Source organism: Acanthaster planci, unplaced genomic scaffold (genome assembly GCF_054643075.1).
Source record: "Acanthaster planci isolate LZ-2023a unplaced genomic scaffold, COTS_SCS Contig78, whole genome shotgun sequence".
In the NCBI taxonomy this organism is placed as follows: domain Eukaryota; kingdom Metazoa; phylum Echinodermata; class Asteroidea; order Valvatida; family Acanthasteridae; genus Acanthaster; species Acanthaster planci.
This window is the reverse complement of record NW_028257700.1, coordinates 1-20,241: the sequence shown is the minus strand read 5'-3', so window position 1 is coordinate 20,241 and position 20,241 is coordinate 1. Positions and strand designations below refer to the sequence as shown.

Genomic DNA, 20,241 nt, shown 5'->3' with positions numbered 1-20,241 from the left:
ATACCTACCCACTAGTGTTTCAAATCCTGTGTTGGGACTTAAGCTATGCTTTTGGTCCTGAACTTAGTGATACACGAAACTGATCCATTCACTCTTTCAATGATAATGCGCTGTTCATGTACGAGGATCAGAAGATACAAGAAATTTGATGTGGAAATGGTTATTCTTTGTTGACCATTCTAGAAAGGACCGAGTACATGTATGATTTATAGCAACACAGTATGGTGATGCCATACATAAAGTCTGCTTTCAATTCACATTCATATTAAAATGATAACACAAATGGAGTGGCAACTAAGCCTCAATTTGACAGAGTGGATCAGATTAATGCTTGGTCCCTTCAAAAAACTACCTCACAAACAAATTGTAAATTGTAGGTTTTTGTTTTCAGTCTGAGATTTGTTCCGTCACTCACTGTCACTGAGCACAGCGCTCATTCTGTTTCTCACACAGTTTAAATGAAATATGCTGCATTACATATTTAACAGCTCAAATCAAGTTTATCCAAAAATATTTGAAGAAAACCAAGTCTGTTTTAAAACAGCTTTAGAAAGGTCGAGAAATATCCCCAGAGTGTGTTTGGGATCATCAATAGCACAAGACACCTTGTCCAGAAAGTCAAGGATTGCATGAGTAGTAGTATGATTGGTACGGAAACCAAATTGAGAGTCAGTTACCAGACTAAATTTATTTCAAAACTTCAGAATACATATATACACACATTTTTCGAATATTTTAGAAAAACAGGATAATATAGAAATGGGTCGGTGGTAGTTGATGATATTAGGATCGCCATTTTTATATACAGGAATTACTTTTGCAATCTTTAATTGTTTAGGAACAATACCAGTTGTGAAAGAAAGATTAATCCTAACACTCCTCAATCCTTCAACTGTTGGAGGACTGAGGAGTGTTAGGGTTAATGGTGCTGGCCAAGGGTTTACAAATTGCTGACAACAAAAGAATTCCAGGCTTGACTGACCAGTTGAGTACATGTTTGGTATACAAAAGCCATGTTCAGCTCAGGTTTTCCAACTGATCTATTCACCGGATCAGCAGATACAAAAAATGTTATCTGGAAACGGCAAATTACTTGTGGGCATCCCAGAAAAGAATAAATACCGTACAAACACAATTAGGCGTGATAACAAGTTGTCTGCAATATTCAAAAGTGTCCAAATGCATATGGCAACTTAATCCTAAATTTGACAGAGTGAATCGGATAAAATGCATCAGATAAAATGGCCCCGTCAGAAAACACTATCTCAGAAACAAATTGTGTACTGAATGGCGGACATTCACATAATCACATGTTTCTCTTTTCAATCTGGGAATTATTCTGTCACTATTACTAAGTAGAGGACTAATTTTACTTCTTATTTTTCCTTAGGTCAACAAATAGACACTAGTAAAAGTTTAAAATTGGCAAAATGAACCACTCTTACAGACACCTTTTTGAATCGGCATACTGGTGAACCACAAAACATTTATACATTTATTCACTTGGAAACAGAGACAGCAACAGTATCACATTCTCCCTCACTGTCCTCTGAAACTGCTAGGCAGTAAACATTATCACTATTTACAGTTAACACTGACTGTGTTACAAGCAAAGTAAAGGCATTCCACAACAAATCCATTTTGAAGTCAGAAGACTTGAAAGCAAAACACGATAGATAAATCCCTTCCCCACAAAGGGACAACTGTCCCATCAGGACATGCCCTGAATTATAGCATCACCGATCACGACATAAAATAGACCAATACCTGTGAAAACAAACTGATGAAACCTCGCTTCTACATTCTTACAACCATCATGCACAACACAGAGCATCTCTGTTCCAAAATGTCTAAAATTGGTGTATAAGATCCATTTCGAAACCACAAAGGTACAGGTCCACGTCTCTGACCAATTTCACAAAGAGTCATCAGTTCTTTTGTACTAAATCAATTGACATTATAAATTATGCAGCTTTCCAGTGACTTCCATGTCTGTATGTATCTGTAGCTCGGCTCTCCAGCTCAAAGACAGCTACATGGTGATGACACATTGTTGCAGTATATGCATGGAATACAGTTGGTCTTATTTGGAAGCAACCTAATCAAGCTCAATGCAGCAGTTACCAGCAAACCACAATAGAAAAGTTATCCACAGCTATACAGATTTAAATGCTGGCAAGTTTCATGCTTCAGATTGTTAACAAAATTAAATCTTAGCTCTTTGTATGTCTGATTTCAAATCAATTGCAAAAAGAGCTCTCTAATCCCGTCATATTTCAGTTCAGTAACTTGTAATTTACATATAGGTCTATTACAAAAAAAAAGACAAGCCTGGAACCTACATGTACATGTTACTATCTCCAACCACCACACCATCGTAAGGACCACACAAGATGTCATTACAACTGTTAACAACTGTCACAGCTTTTCAGTTTTCGGCATGTAGTGACAAAGAAATATGGTTCCCCCTTATTCACAGATTACAGAGGAAAATACATATAGTACCATAATTTTTTATACATAGTACATGCATATCTCTGTCTGTTCTCCCTGTAAAAGATATCCTTATATTCAACTCACTGCAGAGTTCAGTAACACTGAGCATTGTCTATCGTCTCCTAGAAAGCTTGAAAGGCTGTACAAATGCTGCAAACGGTGTTTTCTGAAATTTACAGACATTCAGGGCAATATTTATACATTGATTCCATTTCTGGTGGGGTTAATTCTATAACATTATAAAGTTAATGGAATACTGTATACATGTAGTTAATGGAAGACTGGAACACTATGAGGTCGATATTCTGCATGCAGTTCTTCCAAAGTGTTATACTTTTGGTTGTTGTGATCATGCAATCCAAACAGACAGCTTTCAGACAAATAGAAAGGCTAGTGGTTTCTCATTTTGTGCTTACAGGTTGAGGAGTGTTGGGAATTAGGGATGTGAGAAATGTCACATATCAGTTTTCATATCAAGTGGCTCACAGCAGGAGAAAAATGTGAAAAATGCAGGAATGACAGAGAAGCAAGGCACAGTAGACAGTGGTCAAAAGGTAAAATGGACCTTATTATCAATATCAGGGGATATCAAATGAGTGTGTGTGGTAAAGTCATAAATATAATGTATATCTTTTGTGTACATGTACACGAACATGAACAGGTCATGTACCACGAACATATGTAGGACTGCAGAACAGTAAAAGTTCACTAAGGTCTACAAGATGAGTAGTCCTTTCTTTTTGAGGTCCCTCAGTGATTTCTTAATGAGTATCTTTTCTTTCTGTGACAGCTCACAGCAATGAAGATTCAGGGTCCGAAGTGCCTTACACTTCTTCAGTTGTTCACACCACACTGCTGCAGTACCACCCAGGTTATTGTTAGTAAGATACAAGCCGACCAAGTTTGGTAAATCACGGAGTGACCCAGCGACATGCACCATGTCCTGTCCAGTCAGTGAGCACTCACGCAAGCGCAGCTCCTGCAGGGTCTTGCATTGCTTGACATGCTGGCACCATGATGCTGCTGTGTCACCCAGGTTATGACGAGAAAGATCTAATGCAAGGGCGTTGGGGAAAGGAATGAGTGACTCCATAATGTTTATCACATCTTGTTCATTTAACGAACAGTTGAACAAGGCCAGGTCTTGCAGGGCCTTGAAATCCTTCAACTTCTCGCACCATAATGCTGCTGTACCACCCAAGTCATTACCAGGAAGATTCAACATTTCTAAGTTGGGTAAATCACTGAGTGACTCACCAAAATGAACCATATCCTGTCCAGTCAATGAGCAGTGACCCAGAATGAGATTCGTTAGGGTTCTGCACTGTTTTAAATACTTGCACCATGATGCTGCTGTACCACCCAGGTTATTACCGAAAAGATTCAGTCTGACCATGTTGGGTGCATCACTGAGTGACTCAGCAATAAATACCACGTCTTGGCCGTTCAATGAGCACTCACTCAAGGCAAGATCTTGCAGGGCCTTGAAAGCCTGTAACTGCTTGCACCACATTGCTGCTGTGCCGCCTAGGTTACTTTCATTAAGAACCAATGTAACCAAGTTGGGTAAATCAGCGAGTGACTCAGCAACATGTGCAAAGTCTTCACCAGTCATTCCGCACTGTATGAACCTTGCTGCATGAAGATTCGTCATTGCACTCATGGCATATGCCAAGTCTTCAACACAAGTACCTGTTATCAATTCGGGGGACCGAATTTGTAACAACTCTACATTCCCAAGGTACGCATTGCCACAGTCCTTTGTTTGATTGGCAACACATTTCAGGAAGTATGCGTATGAGTGAAGGTCATCAGTGCAAAGTAGTACAACAGCAATTGTATTAGTTACAAATGATTGTATGAATGACTCTTGAGGCAAACATGTGCACTGACTTTCATAGTAACAGTGAAGCGCCAACAGACCCACCTTTTTGTGCAATGATAAATCCTCCTGATACCTCTCCTGAAATGCCTTCATTATCTCCAGTGTACATGCCTCATTGTCACCACAACAAAAGCGCAGAAGATACTCAAAACCCAATGGACCCTTTGACATGATTTCGTATAGTGTCTTCTGAAATGTCTCTCTGTTTGTTTCAAACATGTCTTTCAAGTATAAAGCAACAGTGAATTCCTGGAATGTCTTGTGGATGAATTGCACATTGTTGTGAAGGCTGAATACCTTAGCAACTCTCTCTCTTGTCAGAATACCTGCTTTAAGAGCCATGTCAAGCACACTTGGCTCAAAGTCATTTTCTTTAAAGGACAATATTTGACCTTGTGAAAGAAGACCAAGCAAACCAACCTTGCCGAGTGCAATTACCGCTCTAGACATTTCTTCTTTTGACACATTTTTTCTTTTGCCAATGTATTCAAGTGCCTTGAAGTAAAGACGTGACATTGTTTCCGGGAGAGTGGAATGGTCCTTCCACAGTAAGCACATCAACAGTAGCAGCATTGGACTAGCTGCCAAAGTAGACAGAAGATTGGAGGACTGGATCCTTGCAAGGAGCCCGTCAGCCTGGTCAGAGTCATCAGAGTAAAACTTCTTCACATACTCCCTCATGTCCTCCTTATTAAAGCCCATGACACTGACATGTGCAAATTGTTCTCCAACAAGATCCCTGGTTACCAATCTGTGAAAGTGTGAGGGGCGGGTACTAACAAGTACAGTGCAACCTCTACACAGCTTCCCATTCAGGATTTTCAGTATGGAGCCAAATGAGGATTTATCAAGGGAGGTGGTCATCAATTCATCAAAGCCATCCAACAGAAGGAGGACTTGGTGAGGGTTTGTCTTGATGTACGACCACAGAGCGTTTTTCTCTACCTTTGTGTCTTCAGCTAAGAGCTGGTCAAAAACTGCATCAGTGAGATCTGACCCCTGCTCCAGTGCAAACATTTTCAAGAGGAAGACCAGTTTATACTTCTTCAATACAGGACAGCCAACTGCCCAGTCACTTGCAATCTTGTCAAACAGAGTGGTCTTTCCTGAGCCAGCCAACCCACTCAACACAGCAACATGTATGTGCAATGGGATCAATTCACCGTCAGATCTGTTACTGAGTAAAATATCCTCAAGTGATATCAGAGAGTTTTTGGTTTTCTGCGGAACACTCAATAACAGCAGCTGAGTGTGCACGTACATATCGCTGGTGTGTTTTTGCTCACCCAACCATGGGTTCATTTTCACAAAGCTACCTCTCTTACTGTAGTGTGTCTTCATCTCCTTCTCACATAAATCAGAAACATCTTGGGATTGCTCATCAGATGTACTGTGTTCTGGGTAAAAATATCCAAAAGAAATATTTAGCACACAGCTTGAATTTTTACACTAGCTTCTGCCCAAGGGCTACAGGCTATGCGTTGTCCTACTGCAGCGCCAAACTTAATTAGAACAGTTTTTAGAGTTCGGCTTGGGAAAAGCCTATTAAACTTGACGAATTGCATTTGGCACGGCAAGCTGGTTAGCTGAACAGGATATATGCCATGCTGTCAGTGTTTTGAAAGACAGTGGCATGACACCTCTACCAAGTTTGGCATTTAGTACAACTGCCGCCCCATTATGCCGAAGTGTGGCATCATTTTGAACCAGGAAGTGCGATGCAAATAAACGGAGTAAGCACGCGTACATGTACAGCACATGTATTGATTCACGCACTGGTTCTTGTGCAAATGCCTTTGACACACATAATTGTGCACATGACGTATTCACTTTAGTGCCAGCAGCATGCATTCATACAGCAGTCTCAGTGTAGTCAAGTTTTTGATTCTCCTTCAATCCCCCTTGCAGGATCCAATGTGAACAAGGTCATATGCTGTTGTGAGAAGGAAGTTACGGTGTCCAATCCCATCCAAGCAAACTTGTGAACTTTTCACAAAACTCTATACCAGGCAAGATATGGGACAGAGGGAACCCCCCCTGCCTTTGTGTTGGTCATTGTTTGATCGGAATCTCAGGAATTCTGTAGAGACTTCTAGGTGGGATGTGTTAGGTAACAATAGTCTAGAGTGTGTATAGGGATTGGACAGGTAAGGGGGGTACCCCTCCGTTCCATATCTTGCCTGGTATAGAGTTTTGTGAAAAGTTCACAAGTTTGCTTGGATGGGATTGGACACCATAACCTCCTTCTCACTACAGCATATGACCTTGTTCACATTGGATCCTGCAAGGGGAAGGAGGATCAATGGCAAGTGGAAATGCAAGGTGCATTGAGATCTAACCTGGATCTTATCTACCTCTCTCAATCGCCCTTTTGGAGAGGATCGGGTAATTTAACCCAACTGTATCAAGTACATGTAAGTGTGGCAATGTTGAGTTTAGAAGTCCATGACTGCCTGATGAGAATTTCTCATTGGAGGGACAGGGTAACCAGTGCCGCTGGTTACACGGTTCAATATGGAATACAAATGTGTGCCTGGTACTTCTTCTGCAACCGCACTTTATGCAGTATGTGAGGGTACTTTCAAGTTGTCCACAAATGGACAATATCATATCATTCTTTTTCACTGACATGCACAACAACGCCACTTCGACAATTTGAAAACTCGAACTCCCTCAATGTTAATTAAAGTTATGCTTTAATTCAGTCAGTCCGGTCTTTCTTTTGAATTAGAATGCAGATCAACGGCGATACAATGTATGCTCAAAAAATATAATTCACACTGCATTTGGCATGCTCGGTGTTCAAAGTCACATGGTGTGCGATATACAAAAGGATTAGGATGTAGTGTCAACGCAGCATCTTTTACTTGTGGTTATGGCTTCCTCGTGGTTTTTATCACCCTGGGAAAATGTTATCCCAATGCAGGATTCATTTTAAACACTGCTGTCATTATATAACATGCACTCACCACTGAGCTCATCAGCAAGATAAGTGTTCCCAACCTCCCATAATGCCTTGCTGAGGGCTTCTCTCTGACTGGCATCATCAGAATGTTTCGTCCTCCACGAGACCAGCATGTGGTAAATCTGATCAGTGGTGTAGGCGTAATGACTTGTAAAGTCGGAGATTTCTGCTGGGCTGAAGCCAAGCCTTGTAGCCAGTCCCCTCCATTCACCTGCATGAATCTGAGCAGATATGCTGAGCAGTGTGTTATCATCCAATTCTCCTGTATTGAGAACAAAATACTGACAGTTAAAAAAAAAATTAGTATCTTAACACTGCACTCTAAAATGTGCACTTTGTCTGCAGTGCACCTGACCAAATCGCTAAAATAGTATAGATGATGCATGACTTTGAATACATGTGTGGCACACATCCTCAAGTAATTAATTCTAACCTTGCAACTTTTGTAAAAAAAAAAATTTCACAGCAGATTACTGTCCCCAAATAAACATTCCTTGTTCACAATTTTATCTACACGATTGTGTAAATAAAATGAATACGCTCACATTCATTTATTCAATGAAAAAGAAAAAGAAACTCAAAACAGAAGAAAGCATCAAGCAAAAATTAAATGAAATTGTTAAAACCATAACTACAATTATTTAGAGCTATTCTGTACATTATCCCCAGCAATCTTTGATATTCCAACAGAAACAAAGATTAAGGACTGCAGTGGATTTTATCCACATGTGCATGGGTGACATATGATATCAACTTATTTGTTGGGTCACAGAGGACAAAATACATTTTCAAAATACATTTTCAAATCTGTAAGGTCCAATTATTTTAAATTACAAGGGTTTACACGACAGCTTGAATAGATACTGTACATCACCTGGTGCTTCATGTCTCCTTCTCTTCCATTCTCCTCTGCTCTCTCCTCCGTCCCAGTCAGCCATTCTGTTGGGAATTGATCAATTTATCAAGCAGTGAATTAAGAAGCGAGCAGTTGTGGAAAAACATATCCCTGACTTAGATGTAAATTTCTCTTATGACAGTGCACTTCTGAATCGTTTTTTTTGGTCAATGGTGAAGCGTGCCACAGTTTTTGGTTTTGCAGTTTATCATTTTCATATTAAAACTGAGGACTTTTTTGGATATTTCCATGTATAAAATGTATTTACAGCTTATATCAAGTCTACAAGACTTCTCTTATGACAAAAGGGTAAACTACATGTACGTGCACCTCCCTAGACTAGAAACGAGAAGAAAAAGGAGCGGTCCTAATCAAACCTACAGAATCATGTATCAAATTTAGATGTTATAATCAAGATTCAATGGAAAAAAGTTCCACATACAGACGCCACTTGACACCTCGTGCACAAACCCTATGGGACTGGTCTGAAAAATTTTAAGTGTTTTCTTAGTAAATGTCTTGATTTTTTCACTCCTAAATTGATCTTTTCTGGACACGTTTTTGCTTTCTGATGGCCTAAAGTCACCATAGGGAAAAAATACTGGTGGCTGTATATGGAACTTTACCCATTCAATGTTCCAGGGTACCAGGGGTCATTTTAGCCATGTCCAGATCAAGCCTTGATGTCAGCTGGAAGCAAATACTCAACAAAGCCAAAGGGCAGTGCATAGGTGGAATAAATGGCCTGAGAGTGAGTGTGTCATCCCAGCCCCTACATCTGCTTCAAGCCATGGAGTAACTTGGGATTTTAATGGGCAAATAAGGAACCCTTCATTGGTTCAGTCCGAGTATGGAGGAAGAAATACCTCCATAGTCTGAGGCAGTAAGATGACCACAGAGGTGTGGCCTTCAGATATGTCCAGTTCCATTCAAATAAAACCTTTGAAAGAGTGTTCGTAGGCCTAGCTCTAAGTGGAGCGTTAATATTCCTCTTTTAACGATTTTGGACGCGATTGTCAGACTAACATAGACTTATGACGATCCCGTCTAAAATCGTTGAAAGAGGAATACTAACGCTCCACTTAGTAGAGCTAGTCTAGGCCTTATAAAATTCTCAATACTTACCTTTAATTGCGTGCAGAATGGATCAAGTTTACGTACAGCACCATATGGGTCACTGCAAATGGCCTGCCTTTTGATGCTATCCGTGATGTCAAATAAGCCTATGCTCACCTGAAAACGTCTACTGACTGAAATTAACAATTCAAATAAAGTGCATCTCTTAAGTGCGATCCATGTAGTCTATCAACGGAGTAGTAGACGTAGTAGTACATGTATACGTAGGGCCTTGTTAACGGATCCATCGTGGAGCAATGATCCGGAGTGGAGACAACACCGATCGGATATGTCCACGGAACAGCACTACTAGTCACCCGCAGATCTTTCGATTTGTCATTAGCCCATTGGCCAAAGTCGACTCGGTGATATATGACCAAAGATACGATCTTGGTGACGACACACGTAGGGCCTATAGTGTTCGTATCTTTTTTCCTTGCTCCAATCCGCATGCCGCGCCTGTAGTGCATGTAAACAAATACCGTACCCGTCGAACCGCAAGATTGTCCTTTGGACTTTTCTCAGAGATATGGAACAGCGAAAATCTACGAAAGTCCACTCGTGCCACTGAAATTAAAATTCAGTGGGAAACTAATTCGTCATTTTGAATAATGAATTCTTTATTTCGTTAATTGTTTTCCTATTGACACGTGTGGTCGATCCACGCGGGCTGACACGCGCCCTACGCCTGAACTTCAAAAAGTTAATGATCATAACAATAAAACCATAGCATGTCAAATATTTAGTTGAAATCCCTAATGGATGTCTTTACATGATGCCAAGTTTTGAAAAGATCGAGCGTGACCTGTTCTTAGTGGGCGTGGTGGGGAGAGATTGCCCTCGACTTTGAGAAGATCCAAAATTTGTTTGGCTCTGAGTGTCAGTCATAGAGTTGGATATAATAATGATTATTATAATTATTATATCCAACTCTATGGTGTCAGTCCAAATCTGTAGCCCATGTGGACACCCTGACCATACTACGTGAGGGAGGGGCTGGCGTCCGAGTCCAACCTGGGTGAGAGCCCCGTTGCTGCTGCCACATCGACGGGACCAAGGGGGGCATAACGTAGGATTAATGCTGAAGTTGAAAGCATTCAACCGCCACTACTTAGACAACGCTTAACGAGCTTATCCAATCACCCATCTGCTGCACGATGGAACTGTATATGCTGGGTATTATTCCGCTATGCCGATCCAGCGATCGAGCAATTACTCTAATTTTGGCATCAAACTGAGTTTTTTGGTGACAATTCAACTTACTCGCTTACTCTGAAAACGTAGACTTTGCATTTATAACAAAACGTCCACTCACGTCTATTGCCGCGCAATGTACACAAACCCTTCATTCTCATCAAAGTCTATCCTCATAGCACTGCCTCATAGATCCGTCCACGCTGCGAATTGTCATTGATCACTTGTCTAGCTGATATCGGTGTACCAGGTAACCTAGATGTTTTTTAATTGAGTCGTATACTTGCCAGTCCTGTAGAACGCTTGAGGAGGAAACGTTTCAGAATTGAGAAGGCCTTGATTCGGAATTAGGCTTCTCAAACTGAATACAAAAACATTTGCGTCGCTGGCAAGTATATACAGGCAGGGTTCCATGATTTGTCGGCTAACTTGTTATTGAGCTAACAGGTTAAAAGAAAAGGGGTTAAAATCATATAGTTATATGTGAATTGGGAGACAGAGACGAAGCCGAAATGCAAGTCCACGGGAGGATGCACCTTGACGTCCTCTGGCATTTCTTCAAAAGGACAGAGAACAAATCTCAGGAACGCTTCCGGGCTATGACGACGAACTTAAAGATTGGTGTCCGGTCCTGGCATTGTAGCGCAGGAGAGCAACAGAACGTAACCCTGTCAGCCAAGATTACCTCGTGTTATCCAGGATGAGTGTGAAGTATAATTTTATCTCATGGCAATGTTCGCGTCCACGATAAAGAGCAAATGGAGGACAAGGTCGATACTCCAAGTTGTGCTTGCGAGAAACGACATACCGTTTTTCTTGCGCCATTAGGGCCATCAGCATGGAATTCCCAAATGTCTTCATCAGTTAAAGAGATCGTTACTTTCGTAATGGTTGCTTCGTGTTTACCGCAATACGCCCAACTATTTCGTGTAAGGAGCTAGCCCACTAACGCCGCTGCCCCAGCATGATTACAGGTACAGTTCACAATATGTTGGGCGCATCACGAATCGGTCCAAATACACATGTACATATAGTTGATTATATATAACAGGTTTTTGCCCTTACCCAACGTATATTAATAAGCACTGTATGCTCAGTGCTTGTCCGAGAGCTTGCGAAAAAACCTCACAAGCTTACTCGGGTGGGACTCGAACCCACGACCTCCTGCTTACTAGTGCAGATGTCTTAACCACTCGACCACCGAGCTTGCCGGGATCGGCTGGCCGGTCCGAGTCAAATGGAGCAGCGGGTACCGCGAACAATTTTCAAGATGTATTTTTTTTTTTTATACGTTGGGTAATGGCAAACCTGTTATATATAATTAACATCTCCCCAACGCAAAAATACATCTTGAAAATACATATAGTTGGTCAAGTAATCTGAAGTTAATCACACAACGGGGTTTCATCCACGCATTGAATAAAAGAAAGAAAATAAAATTGGAGCTGTGATTAGCAATGTGACAAGGTTTGCATCACAAGTGTGGAAAGACAGCTGGCTAATCATCAAATAAGGAGGCCGGATCGACAGGTTTCTGGATTACATTTGACCATTTGACTGACTGCAGCAGGTGTGCACTTTCAACAGATTAACCAATGTCCATCAATTCAGCGGGCTATAGGTGATAAAAAACAAGTCATAGCCAAATCGTGCACAGAAACGGCCACTGAGACTCTTTTATTGTGGCATTCACTCCTTACTGTGGGAAACAGAAGACTATGCCTCTGCGGGCCTACTGTTAAAGGTTTCACAATTCCGGAAAAAAATTAGATGCAGGATTTGGGAAATATTAAAAATGTATTAAAAACGTCGTTCTTACGTGCTCCAACACGTGCCACAACACTTGCATTTCTGAAAAGATTTTAAAATTTGCAGATGACAACTGCATGTAAAATTTTTCAGTTTATACATTGTACATACATTGTAAGACTTTACACATAGAACTCTAACCATTATAACAGGCCAAGTTCAAACTGACCATCTAAAGAAATTAAAGATGAATACACTCGAATTAAAGTAACTACAAACTTTATACAATCACACGACTCCAAAAACGCCTTTCACTATTTTGCCCTGTGATTCTTTCGGAAGACCCCCTCCCCATGAATCGATCCATTATTATTCGTTCACTTTGAGAAGGATTCCAGTGATCAAATGCTGCTTTTCGAAAAGCCAGGCCTTCCAGCATTTTCAATTTTGTACATTGTATTTGGTCACTGCAGTCAGCGAGCAGATTGCAGCGGCTTTTGCTCTCTGTGAGGAACACCTGTTGAATGTTGGTTACTCTTAGGACACAAAATATTGTGGGGACAGAGTCCGCTCCGAAATTGACAAAATACTGAAACAAACTTAAACCAACTCAAACTCATCACAAATAGAAAGCAGAAAGTTAGAGTTACAGTTTCAGTAAGTAACCTTCAAATCTGGCGTCGCCACATAAAAAAAAAATCATTACAAATCTTATCTTTGTAAGCTACCCTGTTCTGAATGGGCTCAGTCTAAACTTTCATCTTGAATAAACATGAACAGCAGCCAGTGAGGTAACTTCATAATGAAACGTTTACAATGTTCGTCACATTTCCTTCAGTCATAATGGACACCAATTTTTAAAGCATTTACAAATCAAAAAAATTACAAAATCTAATTTTTTAGCTAACTTAGTCCGACCATACGAAACAAAACTTGTGTACTGTCGTATGTGCTTTAAGTACAAAAAAGGTCTTTTATGAAGTCTTACACTGGCCACCGATCTTTGATGTTGCATACAACATGCACATCTTGTCTACATGAATACTCTTTATTTGCATTTGTCTCCTCTCTTTTGAAGTTTCTTTTTTAATTTTGTTCTTTGATGCTCTATACATGGAGTCAACCATTAAGCCAAGTATGACACCAAACAAAGTAAAAGGAGGTCGATTAAGATAGTACTGTCACGCCAGCAGTGCTTCACTGATGGCTTGAAAACATTGCTATGCCTTGAGCACTTTGCAACCTGTTCAATTACAGCAGTGCAGTGGCCATAACTAGATTGAAACTACAAAGTGATTTCTGGGTTTAAATAAATCAATCTCCATTTCAGGGGCAAAACTGACGTAACTTCTGCTTTGTCCAGTTTTGACTGCCAAAGAGTTTAACAACTTGATAAGAAAATGAAGTGTTAGATCATTTTATTCAAACTACAGACAAGAATAGTTGGACTGTCGTTTTTCAAAAAGGTATGATTTTATTCCCCACCCCCTGGACCCAAAACCTGGATAAGCACAGGGTCTAACAGCACCATGTTCTGATATTAGCTACCTTGCCAACTTTGGAAGACAAAGAACAAGTGTATAAAGTACTGTCTATGAATAACATCAGCATTACAGTTGAGTGTTTTTTTTTCGAGTAAGGAGTTCAATGCCATGTGAAAAGATACTTGGTCCCAAATCTTTTCGAGTGCTCTTGTCCGAAGCGCTTCAAAACTTAATGAGTCTGAAGTCTTCCCATTATTTTGAAATCTTCCCTTTGTGCAATTAACATCGGATGCCCATGCTCTCCAACTTTTTTCCCTTCTAACCACTCCAACATTTGGCAGTAAGCTTATACTTGAAAGGTACTCCACTACAACAAAGGGATTCCAAACATTTTGGAACTACACCGTACTGTTGAATAAAGTACAGATATATACATGAGGATAGGCTACAAGCATGGTGTAAAACGAGTTGCTTTCAAATGCATAGTACATGATCAAATGAGTTTTGTCCTGATCGAATGAATACAAAATGCATAGTTGGATTTAAGCATGCCTCCATACATATACATGTAAATGTGGAGTGAAAAAAATCAGTCTGGCTTTTCCAATTGCCGACAATAAATAACTACTACGCGTACCAAAATACAAAAAAAATTCATATTTATGTACAGAGAATAGCACAATGTTTCTCAATATTCTGAAGGCACATTTCTAGCTTTAAAAATACAAAGTGAGTTAGTAGACTTCAATGTGGTGTTTCTACTCAACATGAAATGATGACTTAATTATAAACCCTGTCCACTACGATTTGAAAAAAACAGATACTTTTAACAGTTTGTACACTTTTGGCAAAATATGGACGGAAAATACCATAGTTCTGCACACAGCAAATTATTTTACTAATACTGAAATGGTGATGAGCACACATTTGGCACACTGAGCACCTGGACCGTAAACCAGGAATTAAAAAACCCCATGAAACAATTTTTTTCTGTAGGCGCTTAATAAACCCTGCATATATTAGGCACAACGTGTGTCTGAAACCAAGACCACCATGATCAAATTTGAGCTGCACAAGTTAAAAAATCGGTTGGGCTACCTCTGGTGATAAAAATAAGAGTGCAGAATTGCTCTCCATCGTTTATATTGCTGGTTGAAATGAGCCAGGGAGAACGGTGACAAACCTGTACTTCGTTTCCCTTTTATTACTGTTATGAGATTCCACTCAAGCTTTGCAGCATCTCCTCCACTTTGTCCATTTGAAAAGTTCTTGGGGTCAAGATGACCTGGATTACTTTGCATGCTGCTCTGCTCACGGGCCAGTTCGGGGTTGAAGCCAGCATGAAGTTAATCCCATGACGAGCACTAATGAATAGAATACTGCCCTCTACAGTTTATGCTCAAAGCCGATGGAAATTCAATTTCTGGTGTCAGAAGCGTTATCATACCACTGAATCAATGGACAAGGAGCTGGGAAGATCGTAGTCAACTGGGGGTGCTATGATACTGACCTGACGCCGTCGCTGAATCTCTGGGAGTTTGGGAACGCTTGACCCCCGTGGAAGACCGTTGCCTGGGAGGTCAGGGATCTCACCAGGGATGGAATTCCGGGCTCTTCGGCCAATGGTCTCACCGCCGTTGCTGGGGATGTCCTCGATGTCATCGCCAAGTATAAAACGATCATCCATGGGCGTCTCACGGCCGCTGGGCCCACGCAAGGGGAGGAGGTGCGCACGGCGGTGGGAACGGTCGCGCCGTTTCTTGCGGCGTGCCTTGCGCATGTTGGGAGGCGGGGGCTCAATGACAACCTCCGCTTGGACCAAGTTGCGTCCAGCTGTGGCTGCAATCCCGGGCCTCGATGCCAGCTGGGAATCTGACAGAGAGAGTTGAAATGCTGTCAATATCCAGGATGGTTGAAATTGAGAAGTTTTGATTGTGGCTTTCAGTGCATTGCAGTGTCATTAACCACAATAGATTCCTGTTATAGCACTCCGATGTAACGCTCTATTTTCATTTAACCCAGCTGCATGCCCATTCACTGTGTACATTGTTATGTGGTTATAGCACTCCCATTTACAATGCTTTTCTGGATTTAATGCTCACAATTTTTGGCCACGAGAACCATACAAAGCGTGTGAAATGATTCCGGTTACAGCACTCTCTTTACCTTGGTAAATCAGAATCTTCGAAAATCAACGCATATGAAACCGCATCGCAAGGCTGCCGCAATAGGCCGGGTATCCTAGACACCAGTAGTTTAGCAATCACACAGAGTGCAGACACGCCCTGCGTGTCCACGCAGCGTGATCGCGAACACGTGCTCACCATGGTGAGCCGCGGCCCCGTGGCTTTGCTGTGGCGACATTGTAGTGATTATTTTCCCACTTTTTATTTATTCTCGTGGTGTACAGTAGTTTGGGACATAAATAATCAACATTGAGATACTACAGCACACATACACTGAACAGCAAGAGAAACTTGCCACTTCTGTCAAAGGCCACACATAAAAATTCGCTCCATAGAAATAAACAATGTTTGTACACAGGTATGCTGCAATACCCCTTACTAATCACATGCCCAAAAGTAAGTGATTATCTTTATAACAAAGAATAAATTGACATGCACAGCGACTTGGTTACTGAATCAAAAGTCACACACAAAAGCACTCTCCACCAAGCAAAAATGACCCATGAATGGACAACATTTTAAACAACAAATGACAAAGTGAACACCTGTTTTGTCAAAATGATGTGCATGAGTGGTTTCTGTAGGGATGCCATCCTTACTGACTATGCATACACATTATTGAAAACTAATGACTGCGACTTCTTTATTTCGTCCTGTGACATTGATTTCTGCATAAAACTTACGGCTCATTCTGTTACATTCTGTGACTTTTGTATTTTAGTTTAGTATTTTTCACCTGAAAGTTTCTTTCCACCGAGATATAAAAATCAGCAGCTTAAACTGTACGTGTATCTTCGTGTAGCAAATCTCGTCTTTTCACCGATTGTGTTCGGTGTGACATGACAGGTCTGTTTTCACTTGGGTTTTCTGATGACATATCTCTTTCTATGATCCATGGTTATTGGCAAAAGTCAGCGATTGGATTGTCCATGAATGGGATACGCAGTAGCAGTCAGGATGTCGCAGTGGGTGTAGACGCAGTGCGTGTGCCGCGATGCAGCATGCACGAGGTCCCGTGGCGGTTTTTGAAGAAATTTGTTTTTTTTAAAAATCAACGTCATGAAAACGTCGAGATAAACAGATACGAGGCACATACATCGGCCAATACATGTAAATAAAATTTACTTACATGACATACATGTAAATGTAGATACATGAATCTATACATGTACGTGTACACAGAAGTCCTGTTGGTTATAGCGCTGTTCGGTTATAATGCTCAATTCTGTTAGGTACCTTTGAGAGCGCCATAAAGGGAATGCACTGTAAGAGGCCTTCGACGTAGATGTCTAAACCTGGCTAAGCCTTGCTCTCATCAATGACAATTTTAGGAGGCTACTTAGGTGGTAGGAATGTGGGCAAAATTGCCTTGCTTCAAACCCTCCTTTAGTTTTACAGCACAAATATGGACAAGAGCCCAAGGTTACTCTCTTGCATGTTGGTGCAGTGCACAACACAACACAGCTGTGCTTCTTTGAGGTGTTTACCAAGTGACCCAAAGAGTGACTTCAGCATAGGAGGGTTAATCAAGGTTCTCATTCCTCAAGTCAAAGGATTCGTCTCTTTAAGCATTACAAGGTCAGGGCAATGTCTACTTCTGATACAAGTGACCAATTATCCTCTTGGCGAAAAGAGCTAACTGAAGTGAAGTTCCTCGCACAAGATCACTGTATCAAGGTCTTACAGCAGTAACTACGGTGTACCACTCCAAAATGAAAACTCATCACATTACGACATCATTCCTCATAAACCCTTTCAGACGTTAAGTATAACGTAGGTCATCAGGTTGGGGGGGTCACGTGAAGCTTGGATTGATCAAAGAAAAAACTATCCCTATTTGAAGTTGGGCGAGTCACTCGAATGTTACAGTGTGAGGAAGACGGCGTTTACCTCAACCTGGTTTCTAGCGAGATTGGCGCCAGTCCTAACTGGACAAACAAGCTCTCAAATCTCACCTGGCGAGTTCCTTGGGGAGCTGGCGTTGGTGGCAAAGACAGGGAGGGGCAGGGCCCCCCCTCCCCTTCGCATCAGCATCCTGGCTGGGACGTTATTGCCTTTACCCCAGATGGACGAGGAGTCTTCGGTTACGCTGGACTTGGGCAAGTCTAGCTTCATGCCTGAGGCAAATAGGAGACCAGAATATCTGAGAAATTACCAACTTGCGATTGACCCGAGTCATTTGAGAAGTTGCCGATGGCAGGATTCCTGCCCCTGAAGGACAATTAAATTCCATGACTTTTCCATGACGAAATTATGAAAATCCACGACCAAATAAAGCAATTTCTTGGACTATGCAGACTTTTAAAGCTGCGAATAAACTCATGCATTTTATGCACTCATTTCTGATAATAGAAATCAAACACAGTGTTTGAAAAATTCCACTACTTTTCCATGACTTTGGTCATTTTAACAAAATTCCACAACTTTTCCAGGCCTGGAAAATGAAAACAAATTTCCATGTCTTTTCCAGGCCCCAGGAACCCCGATATTGGTATTATTCTATGGAAAACCTGTCCCCGGCACAAAAATAATGTCAGTGGAAAATACCGACTTTTTACAATCGCTACCACTCCGTGTTGCACCATCTGGCATGCACTATTATTTTCACCTGTGCATACCAAGTTCTTAGGACACCAACATACTGCAATGACAGTCCTCCAGAAAATTGGACTTATATAAATACTGACTAGTAGTGGTGAACTGTTAAGTGACATTTCTCACTGCATCATAGCTTTTTCGTAAATCTGACACTACGACACCCCAAATTTGGGACAATCATGGACATCATCCGGCAGTGCAATGGTGAATTTACCAAGACGTTTGAAAAAGAGCCAGCTTATTTTGCCTATTTCACGGGGGAAAGGGGGGTGGATGGATAACATCTCCCCCACAAGAACTTGAAAGAGCCTGATTTTTGTTTTAACTTGGCATGCATGTAAAGGCACTCCACATCATTACAAACTAGTCTGAACTCACTCAGACGCTTAGTTTTATTGATAAGGTCATTTGAACTTCAAGGCTACATGCATGCCAGTCTGTATGCATTGAGCACCGCAGCGGAAAAAGTATACATTTTTGGCTGACACGTCTCCGAAAAATGCACGCTGCACAAGAACAGTATGTTCAATTTTTGCAAAACTGGTGTCAAAATGACTGCAAAGCTCAACTTCTGAAAAAAATGCACTGCGGCGATATCAGGAAAAACTGTTGAGGGTGGGGGTTTCTCCGCCCTCTTTTTGGGTTAAAACATCCTCCACGTTAACTGTCACAGGAATTCACTGAATGGTAACATGTCCTGTGGTGCGAAGTGGTTAATCATTATGAAGTGAGACATGCACATGACACAGAACACAGTACACTGGACCCTTAACCACTTCGTGCCGGGGCATTTTTCAATGTTGATGATGCTGGGCCGGCATGACTATCATTTTTTCCGCTTTCAAAATCCTTCAAAAATTCGTCATTTCATTTAACGGTCGTTTATAGCCGCACGAAGTAATCTTCAGGCACTACTCTAAGTTGGTAGGGGACCTTCATTGACGCCCGAGTATTTCAGCCAGGCCTGCAGCCTTGTAAACAGAGCCCATATTGTGCGGTGTTATATAACTGTCTTTTGTTCACGAACCTGGCTCAGTGCACTGCTGACCTCTTTTCAATAGGGGCCAGATTAGCGTGCAGCGGTGCTGTGTGGCTCATCGCTGCGGTGGTGGAGCGCTTTTGTCCCCGGTGGTAATCTGCTCACTCTCAATGCCCCAAACCCTGGTATAGAGTTTCAAAACAAGGCTGGATTATCACCACTTTTGAGAGTGAAAAATTCCAGTAATGCCCAGCAGCCTGGTCTTTTGTTCGGAGTACGGTCTTTTGTTACAGGGGCCTGTTTCCTTTGTCCGAGTTCGGAGACCCCTGGCCACCCATATAAACCATACGTCTCCTGATCCCGAGTCCCCGGCAGGAAGTGGTTAAGTTACCTTCACTTTCACCGTGGTTCCCTAAAGGTTTCTATTGTTTTGTTAAGTCTTGAGGGCTCCACAATAAGGCCGTTTCACAATAGTGCGCCACCGAAAGTTTGCAACGCGTTGGCCAATCACAATGCGCAAAAATTTGTCGACCCAATGCGCGTTTGGAAAGGGTCGACGAAGTTCGCGTGCTATGATTGGCCAACGTGTTGCAAACTCTTGGTGGCGCACTATTGTGAATCCTCCGTATTCGTTCCTCGGTATGTCAGCATGGAGGCTGTAAACATGACAGAAACCACAAGGTGATTTCTGGGT

General features: G+C 41.5%; 2 protein-coding genes across 2 annotated transcripts; both read right to left on the bottom strand.

The window, feature by feature from the left end:
- Positions 1–669: 669 nt before the first annotated feature.
- On the bottom strand, positions 670–10,019 carry LOC147795313 (NACHT, LRR and PYD domains-containing protein 3-like). The gene is made up of 4 exons (XM_087132081.1): positions 9,367–10,019; positions 8,221–8,285; positions 7,351–7,608; positions 670–5,778 (listed from the first exon to the last, which is right to left on the bottom strand). Exons 2-4 carry the CDS (start codon positions 8,282–8,284, stop codon positions 3,212–3,214), a joined length of 2,889 nt encoding a protein of 962 aa, XP_086988207.1. The 5' UTR covers position 8,285; positions 9,367–10,019; the 3' UTR covers positions 670–3,211.
- Positions 10,020–12,201: 2,182 nt separating this feature from the next.
- LOC147795312 (uncharacterized) lies at positions 12,202–19,714 on the bottom strand. The gene is made up of 2 exons (XM_087132085.1): positions 17,926–19,714; positions 12,202–15,656 (listed from the first exon to the last, which is right to left on the bottom strand). Exons 1-2 carry the CDS (start codon positions 18,083–18,085, stop codon positions 15,226–15,228), a joined length of 591 nt encoding a protein of 196 aa, XP_086988211.1. The 5' UTR covers positions 18,086–19,714; the 3' UTR covers positions 12,202–15,225.
- Between the last annotated feature and the right edge of the window lie 527 nt (positions 19,715–20,241).

Bases quoted from the DNA above. Each gene is read 5' to 3' on its own strand.
- LOC147795313 (XM_087132081.1), bottom strand. From the start codon at position 8,284: ATGGCTGACTGGGACGGAGGAGAGAGCAGAGGAGAATGGAAGAGAAGG. The intron at 7,609-8,220 runs GTGATGTACAGT...TTCTCAATACAG, and splicing joins AAGGAGACATGAAGCACCAG to GAGAATTGGATGATAACACA. The intron at 5,779-7,350 runs GTGAGTGCATGT...ATTTTTACCCAG, and splicing joins TCTTGCTGATGAGCTCAGTG to AACACAGTACATCTGATGAG.
- LOC147795312 (XM_087132085.1), bottom strand. From the start codon at position 18,085: ATGAAGCTAGACTTGCCCAAGTCCAGCGTAACCGAAGACTCCTCGTCC. The intron at 15,657-17,925 runs GTGAGATTTGAG...TCTCTCTGTCAG, and splicing joins CTCCCCAAGGAACTCGCCAG to ATTCCCAGCTGGCATCGAGG.